Source organism: Fulmarus glacialis, unplaced genomic scaffold (assembly GCF_000690835.1).
Source record: "Fulmarus glacialis isolate BGI_N327 unplaced genomic scaffold, ASM69083v1 scaffold15385, whole genome shotgun sequence".
NCBI lineage: Eukaryota > Metazoa > Chordata > Aves > Procellariiformes > Procellariidae > Fulmarus > Fulmarus glacialis.
Genome location: NW_009211284.1, coordinates 1 through 9282, shown reverse-complemented (window position 1 = coordinate 9282; position 9282 = coordinate 1). Strand labels below are relative to the sequence as shown.

At 38.5% G+C, this 9282-nt stretch overlaps 1 protein-coding gene across 1 annotated transcript in view; it reads right to left on the bottom strand.

Moving 5' to 3' along the window:
* The window catches only part of KIAA0020 (KIAA0020 ortholog), a gene marked incomplete at its 3' end in the record, with an annotated part of 11862 nt that extends 2863 nt beyond the window's left edge, over positions 1 to 8999 (bottom strand). The window contains exons 1-9 of the mRNA XM_009577492.1: positions 8901 to 8999; positions 6814 to 6996; positions 4829 to 4964; positions 4004 to 4079; positions 3105 to 3198; positions 2825 to 2891; positions 2101 to 2275; positions 550 to 653; positions 1 to 53 (exon numbers count right to left, since the gene is read on the bottom strand). Of these exons, the coding sequence (XP_009575787.1) occupies positions 1 to 53; positions 550 to 653; positions 2101 to 2275; positions 2825 to 2891; positions 3105 to 3198; positions 4004 to 4079; positions 4829 to 4964; positions 6814 to 6996; positions 8901 to 8997 (985 nt within the window). The remainder of the gene's footprint in view (positions 54 to 549; positions 654 to 2100; positions 2276 to 2824; positions 2892 to 3104; positions 3199 to 4003; positions 4080 to 4828; positions 4965 to 6813; positions 6997 to 8900) is intronic.
* Positions 9000 to 9282: the final 283 nt, after the last annotated feature.

The following is a 9282-nucleotide window of genomic DNA, read 5'->3' as shown; positions in this document are numbered from 1 at the left end:
TGAAAAAGTCCAAAAATACTTTATGTACCAGTGAGTGCTTTATCACAGCCTCTCTGTATTAGGGAAGAGGAAAATAAGCAAGAAGTCCCCCACAAGTAATGGTTTTAACATAAGCTAGCAATAATTTATTTGTATTTTAAAATGTTAGGCAATGTGGCGTGCAGAAAACACAGTCATTCTGGATTAGATGTTTAGCATTGACAATATGTGGAAAATTCTACCAAACTTACAAATTCTAAACCCTAGCAAAATATTTTCTCCTAAAGACCACTGGAGAAGCTTATCCAATAATGCATTATGAAAGCACATCACACTTTGGATTTTTACTGACTGTTTGACTGGGGCAGGGGACACTTCAGTTTATAGAAGTGAACTTCAAAATTAAGAGAAGATATTCATTATGACACTTCGGACAAAACCATAGTTACTTACTATACAACACAGCAACGTTACAGCTTAAAAGAGTATCAACATCACTGTCTGTTTGTATGTCAGAAACAAACCTGTACATGCTAGATTGTCACACCTCAAATCAATTTTTGTCCTTACTTTTGTGCCATTGGTGTAAGAATCTGTTTCATTTCATCCAAGATGGCCTCCCTCTTTTCAGGCTGAGCTTCTAACACTTTATCCAGTGTTGGGACAACTGGTGTCTGAAAATGCACAACCAGAGGTTTAATCGTTCCCAGTAAGTATCGGAGTTCATAGAAAATTATAATCTTTAGTCCTTTTTCAATCAAAATTCATGAACAGTATCACAAACAAAATTAATTTTCTGTAAAACTGATAGTTTTTACAATTTTAAAAATAAAAAGCTTATCAGGCAGAAATCCTGCATGACAGTATGCATACATCAAGGGGCAACACAACAACAAGTCAATGAACTGAGAAGTTAATCAAGGCCCAGGAAATTCCAGTTCAAGAACAGCAGAGAGGAGGAATATATACCATATACCTTGAATACAAAAGTACTTCCTGGTATCTCATCTAAGCAATTACACTGGTAATTGCGAACCACACATTTCAAAACTCCAAGAAATTCCAGGTCTCATTAAGGATTACATCGTAATTTCTTATAAACCCACATACTGTTGAGTCTCAGATTTGCACCGCAATGTAAGACTACTTGAAGCACTCATGCCAAGAATGCTAGAATGATGGAAGCTAACATCCCACTTGATTTCAGAGGCTGTTTTACTCCCAGTACAAATCACAGCCCGCAAGCCCGCCTTTCTATTACAGTGTTGCAAAATGCTTTACTAAAACTTTACTTTTACTAAACCCATAAAGAAAAAATAGTAGTACAGTTTAGAAATGAGCTGTAATGTCTTATAACAATTTTAACAGAAATCTGGGGTAAAAGCGTCCTGTGTTGTACACCAGGGTGCAAAAATCACTCTAGTGTAGTTAATAATTGCATAAAACAGTTTTGTACTTTGTAGCAAATAAAATTAGCTGTGCCTCTAATGAAAACCAACTTTCCAAGTCAGCAAGCAAGAAAGAAAAACAGAAGTCAAAAGAAAGGAGGTTGTACTTTTTAAAAAGGTTTCCACTGCCTGGTGAGGATCTACGTCTAAATAGTTTCAAGAGAGTTTGGACTCAAGTCCTATAGTCTCCATGGGAAAAGAAAACAAAGCCAAAAATTAACCCTAAATCACATACTGTATATAGATACAGGCACATTCTGCCCACACTCAGTTGTCATTAGACATAAGGTAGTTCGGACACGAAAGCCATCTACAGCATTAATGGGGAATTAAGCCTAAATCTTATCTCAGCAAGGATGACCACTTCAGGCTAGACACTATGACACTAGATAACTGCAACTATATGATATTAGACTGTCTTCGATGAGCAGAGCAAGTTTATACATGAACATAATATATTTTACATAGTTCAAACTGAAAAAACACAACAATTTAATCTAGAATAGAAATGTGCAAGTAATCATAACGTTTAAACGTGCTAAACTAAACTACATTTGGACAGCTGACAGAACGAAATTTAATCAAAAGAAATAGTAGGTAAGATAGGTAAGGTATTACTAGCACAATACCTTAGATGTTAAACACCTTAAACTAGAAAGTATTGACACATCACCTTGTAAACCTGGAAAGTGTTCCCATATAGTTCTTCTGTCAGCATATTCCTCTGCTCCAGAATAGCTCTGTCATTATATGCATATTCCACTACAGCAGATGCTTCAGCGTGTCGGAGCATTTTTTTCACATGGCCTTTAAAACTTTTTATTATTTCTGCAACTTGTGGTTTTGTCCTGTTTCACATGGAAAGATAGATAGCAAGAGTTAAAACTTTAGGGATAAGCTGACCTATCAACAGTTTTATTTTTGGAAGTACATTTAGGTGATAAGTTTTAGCACAGAAACCAGGAAATGTATGCATCTGGATCAGCCTTATGGCATTTATGAAAATATGGAGAGAAAGCCAGGAATCTGGAGAAATCATAAGGTATTTTGAGGGAAAGAAAAGAAACCAGTGGATAAATTCTACAGAATAAAGGATGCCTTCCTGAAACACTAAGCAGAAAAAATTTTTAAAAGCCAGTTTTCAGTATAAGGCAAAGATCAACTTTGAGCATATTTGAGCTTTTTTTGGCATATGTTTTCCTTTAGCTTTACTTTACTTTTTGCAAAAGGAAAACTGTTGTTAGCAATACCAGACACTCTCCTGTCTTGTCACCATTACAAAGATGTTTCCAGAGACATTTTTTTTTTTCATGATTGATGCACTATAGATTAAGAGCAGCATTCATACTGGAAATGAAGCAATGCAACACAGCTAAGCAAATTCACCTCATACTCACCCATACATAAGAAACTTCTTCACAATATTTCTGGAATATTTTGACTTGCTCAACTCTACTAGGCTATCTAGAAGGGAAAAACATTCAGCTGGTTTGATTTTTCACTACAGTAACTCTACAAAACAAGATGCTACTATTTAAATAAGTTTTAAGAGCTCACTAGGAACAATGCATAATTTCAGCAGAAAGTTACAAATATTCAAGAGAATACGGCTTGTTTTAATGCATCCTAACAACAACACAGAAGCATATAGGTAAAATGTAAATGGGAAGAAAGTACCTTTCAGTTCTTCAAATGTCTCTTGCCTTTGCTTCTCATTACCATACTGAATAAAGCACTGGATCACTCGAGTTGAATCATGTGCAAATGCCAGCTACAGGACAGAGGTATTTCATTATCCTAGGCTACTCAAACAGCATTATGGACCAAATTTATTTTAATGCACTTTCTCTCTGATACAGTTTTATGCCACATGTAGCATGTAATGCCAATTATAGAAATAGTTACCTGTTTATAACGAATTAAGTTTTAAGGTTTTTTTACTGCGTTATAAGTACTGTATCGAACAAAATACAGACAATACTTGCAGTTGCTGACAATTAAGGACACGCATCAAGGTTTTAATACTGAAGGAGAACCATGAAATGGTATCTCGTTTTCTCTCATGTTCTTCGTAATTTCAGAGTGAGTGTGACAATACAGTTCTGCGTCAGCATGGAATACCAAGAATCACTTTAAAATCCAACATTACTTCACTGCAAATTTATACATTTCAAGAATTAAGCAGAAAGACTGTTTAGTATAGTTAAGTATCAGGACATTAACTTCTCTAAAAGAATTCTGCACAGCAACAATTGTAATTCATTAGAAGTCTGAGTGGCTGTTTTTGAACTTCAGTTAACACAGAATTCCACTGGACTAAAGCTGCTTGCCATAACAGACAGCCTTATCATAGCCAGCTGACAGAAAAAGCATCCCAGGACTAATGTCCTGAAACCCAGGCGCCAAATGCAGCCTTTCAACCCTGTTTTTGTTCTTTTTTACTCACAGTTTAAAAAAATTCCCTGTACCTTTTGGAAGAACAGGTTAGTACTATATTATTAAAAGTTCATCTACATTTCACCATTCTTTAAAGAAGCTTTTGTGAATTTGTGCATTATGGCATTAGTTTTTCTTACACTTTTAATTTTTCCATGAAGAAGCTTTTGTAGTTCATTCATTAGCTTTTCTCGCTTCTCCTTATCACATTTCTTCCTACAAACCAAAAAAGTAAACCAATCTTAACAGAGGAAGCAGCTTTTTTGTAGTATGATTCACTTACAGCTATAAATTAAGAAGCAAGACAGTACATAATAAAATGAAGTTAGCTCCTGCTAATCCAAATTTACATTGTCATTCATTAAACCTGTACATACATGTAATTAAGCAGTTTCAGTTCCCCGAAACCAAACCAGATTTCCACACTTCAAAATTATTCTTTTGAGTAACAACATTATTAAAAAGAACATAAACTCAAATCTGCAGCCAGAGTTGTTTACAGATCCAAAGATCTGTAAGCATCTTACAGCCAAAACGGCAAAGCACAGACACTTAGAGCAAGTAAAATTAACTCCTCCTTCTGATGTGGAGCCCCAGTTCTAGAATTACACCTGCCCAGACAGAGTATACAAATGTCCACAAAAAACTCATGCAGTGATCCCACTGCAAGATCAGGCTGAATCTGTGCACATGCGCTGTGCTTCAGGATTTAAAAAACATAAGACAACTCCTTAAGCATTTACTCACAAATTTTAGCCTAAAATACAAGTGAGCTCAATCCAGACATTTCTAACACCATGGGTCACTCTGCTTGAATCACCTACAGAATTGCACATAATACTATCATTCACTCATGGAGTTTCACCGTGGAAATATAGTTTCATGTAACTACAAGAGGAGAAAGAGAGTCTTCTTGCAACTTATGACTAAAAGCCAACTGGAAAAAAAAAAAAAATCATTATTACCTTCTCACACTTTCCCATATTTGCTTTGATTTTACAATTATGTCATAATTACTTTTATCATTAAGTTGTCTGGTTTGCTTTAACTCCTTCCGTTTCTTTTTGAAGTCATTCCACTTCGGCTTTTTAGAATCTGACCCTGAAGACAAAAATAAACACATTTTCTATAGTCAATAAAAGAGGAGCAATGGAATCCTTTATCAGGATAAACTATGTCAGTTCTGTGCCTTGAATTGCTAATAATTCAGGAGCTTTGCCTGCAGTTACCCAGCTAGCTAATATCAAAGTGTAAATATGTAAGTATGCTAAGCTAATAATTTCCACTTCTAGAATACTGGAAAAACATGGCAAACAACGATTCTTCCTCAAAGCTCTGCCAAAGGATACATCGCAAACCTCTTAATAGCTTCAAAATTGACTCAAAATGCACGTAGCAGCCTATGACTGCCCCAGGTCATTCTTCCTTTTTAGTTCATCTGTACTCATACATACCTTATCCCTCTCTCAAAAGAAGAACCCTAGCTCAAAGATACATATCTGAAATATCAGAGAAAGGAAAAAAATTAAAGCCTTTTTACGTGCTTCATCTTTTTATTCAGTCAAATTCCTTAAGCATGGGATTTTACTATACAACAGCTATACGCTGCCACACAACAAACTCAGTTAAGGTAACTTTACAGAAAGTGCCACAAATGAGTTATGGAAAAACTTCAAGTATTTGATTTTAGTTTTATTCATACCTTGACAAAAACCACCATCTTATATTACATGATTTCACAGAAGCAAGTCACGCTATTACTTCTATATAGAACATTAAAGACCCAGCTTTAAATTTTTAGACTTTAAAGCACCGCTTGTTGGTATTTAGCAGCATGCACTTAACTGTCTTACCCATCCAAAAACCAAGCTCTGTTTTTACAAAGCGTATTATCGATTTTTTCTATCACTCTCCTAAACAGTGACAAGCAACAACAGTAACGCTTTGCTTTAAGAGCAGCACCACTGCGCAAGACACAGCACCTTTCAGTTATTCTCATAAACAACATTTAAAGGTTTGTTTGTAATTGTGTTGGTTTTTTTTAAAGCATCTTAATATGAACATTCTGTTGCTATTACACTTCCAGACACCTAGTGCATATTCCATGTGAAGCCATTCTGCAAACACGCAACAACAGCAACAATAAAATACTCAACACCTTCTACTGTCCTTCAAACAACTAACATTTTTCTGCAGAACTTCAGAATCCCTCACATAAGATTCCACTTCTCATTTTAATTGTTGCAGTAGAGCTTTGCTTCACAGCAGAGGAGGGAACAACATGAAGTCCGCATGTAGCAGAAACAAAGTTGAAAAAGAAATCCATTTAAACAGTGATAAAGTCAGACATTTATTTAGTCTCTCTGTGTAAACAAAAAAAATAAGCTATAAAATGTAAAAAACAGTGATAACACTGATGATGTCTTTTTTTTTTTCTTTATAAAGAGGTGTCTAGCTAGTTTGGACCACAGAAAAAAATAATATAAAGGATAATCAACTTTGTTTCATGAATTTTTGTGTTCCAAGTTTTATAGCCAATACTTTTAGAACACAGGATTAAATTTTTAAAATGGCCCACGAAAAACTCCCTATTTTCCAAATCTGAATGAAAACAGCCAGTTTCAAGCTAACCACTTAATACTAGCATTAAAATAATCATAGCTTTACAATGGCATACCAATTATTTAAATTTGCTACTGTATCTTCACTTTTGACTTCCAAGAAAATTTGTAACTGTTGATTCTCATGACTTTGGCCTCAAGTTTAGTCAAGTGAAGTACATTTTTCCACAGCAACGATTGAACCTGAAGTAAACTTGGAGTCATTCAGCCAATTTGGAAGGGTGATAACAAACACAGGGGTAAAGAGGAACACCTAGATGAACAATGTGTTTCCCAAAACCTAGTATCCATTGATATCCAGGCTTAAAAGTCTGCTCACATCTGCTCACCTCCTTCTTCACCATCCTGAAGCTTCCTTTTCTTTGCAAGCTTTTCTGATTGCTGTTTATTCTTGAATTGTTTGACACTAGCTCTTCCAGGTCTTAACTGTCCTTTCACAAACTTCTTGGAAACAGATTTGGGCTTTCCCTCCTCATCTCCTTTGTTAAGAAGTTTCTTTGGTGGACCTGAATCTATTAACCAAGAAAACAGAAATTAAAATGTTATCCTAATACTAATGTAGCTTCAAAATAACAAATTATTACTGTAACAAGAATTAAATTACTTTGTAATAACAATTATATATATAACAATAAGTCTTACATGCTTCTCAAAGCTGGTGTTTTCATTCCAGTCCCTGGGTGTCCCAGTTTTCCCTAGGGAAGTTTCGCCCAGGCATCATTTTGCGGGCACTAGTATAATAGCCCAGGCATAAAAAGGATTATTCCAAATTAAGAATTTCACCACCGCTGACATCAAAGTCATCAATCCCCAAATCATCTGTTCACAGTTTATGGTCAGAGCAGTTTTGACATCATCTGTTTTAACCTGATGAGAGCAAACACTGAAAGGGATCTTCTCAATCCTAACCCACAGCACTTCACACACATTGAGCTTCAACTCTCCAATAAACTTTTTCTTAATGTGGGAAAGCAAAGTCTAGAATCAAAAAGTCATCAACTTCAAATTTTTAATTAAAAGAGTATTTTAGGTCAATCACATAGAGCCTTCAAACAGAAGGGCTTGCAATGCAACCTATTTAAAGCATTTCAGCTTTACTTTTTCCAGGTTATGTGATCAGTCAGTATAGTTTTGAATGCAAGACAAAATCATAGAATGATTGAGGTCGGAAGGGACTTCTGGAGGTCATCTGGTCCAACCCTCCTGCTCATGCAGGGCCACCCAAAGCTGGTTGCCCAGGGGCATGTTCAGGTGGCTTCTGACCATCTCCAGGGTGGGAGACTCCACCATCTCCCTGGGCAACCTGTGCCAGTGCTCAGTCACACTCACAGTAAAGAAACCTTTCCTGGTGTTCAGTGGGAACCTCCTGTGTTTCAGTTTGTGCCCATTGCCTCTGGTCCTGTCACTGGGCACCACTGAAAAGAGCCCGACTCTGTGTTTGCACCCCCCCTTCAGGTATTTGTATACATTGATAAGAGCCCCCTCAGTTTTCTCTTCTCCAGGCTGAACTGTCCCAGCTCTCCCAGCCTTTCCTCATAGGAGAGATACTCCAGACATGGAGTATCGTGTTCGTGGCCCTTTGCTGGGCTCTCTCCAGTAGCTCCGTATCTCTCTTGTAATGGGGAGCCCAGACCAGGACAGAGCACTCCAGGTGGGGTCTCACCAGAGCTGAGGAGAGAACAAGGATCATCTCCCTCGACCTGCAAGCAGCACTTCTCCTAATGCAGCCCAGGATCCTATTAGCCACCTTTGCCACAAGGGCACACTGCTGGCTCCTGTTCAGCTTTGTGATCACCAGGAGCCCCAAGGCCTTTTCTGCAAAGCTGCTTTCCCCCAGCCTGTACTAGTGCATGGAGTTTTTCCCCCCCAGGTGCAGGACTTTCCACTTCTCCTCGTTGAACTTCATGAGGCTTCTGTCAGCCCATTTCTCCCGCCTGCTGAGGTCCCTCTGGAGGGCAGCACGACCTCTGGTGTATCAGGCACTCCTCCCTGTGTCATCGGTAAACTTTCTCATGGTACACTCTGCCCCATCATCCAGATCATCCAGGAAGCTGTTGAACAGGACTACACCCAGTATTGACTCCTGGGGTACATTGCTAGTTACTGGCCTCCAACTACATTTTGTGCCGCTGATTACCACTATCTGGGCACAGCCATTCAGCCAGTTTTCAATCTACCTCACCGTCTGCTCATCCAGCCCATAATTCATCAGCACCTCTGTGAGGATCGTTATGGGATACACTGTCAAAAGCCTTACTACAGTCCACGTAGACAACACCCCCTGTTCTTCACACATCTACCAAGCTAGTAATTTCACAACATAAGTTTACCAAGATAAAAAATGAAGTTTGAGCATGCCTGTGCACAACAATAACAACTCAGCCAGGACCCTATTAAGGAGCCTTTGCCTTCTTACCATTACCTTTTTTAAATTTCCTTTTCCCGTGTGGCACTTTTCCACGAGGTGCTTTTCCACTCTTCCCCACGAACTTCTTTTTACCCTTGGCTTCCATTGTGACAACACTGCAAACGGAGCAAGAGACAGCATTACTGGACCACCGTGGCTCCCTTGTAATGATGTGACGGAAAGACAGCCTGCGCTTCCCTGAACACAGGTTAACACACTTGACGGAGTTAAATCCTCCTCAGTGGCGGTCGCCGGTCCTTGGGTGGGCGGTGAGGGACCAGAAGAGGTTGCCCACATGCCGGTCAGAACGGAGGCTCAGCTAGGCAAGACCACGGTTCACCCGGCCTGAGCGGCCGAGGCGCCGGCGCCGGCCCCGCTCCCCAGGGATCCC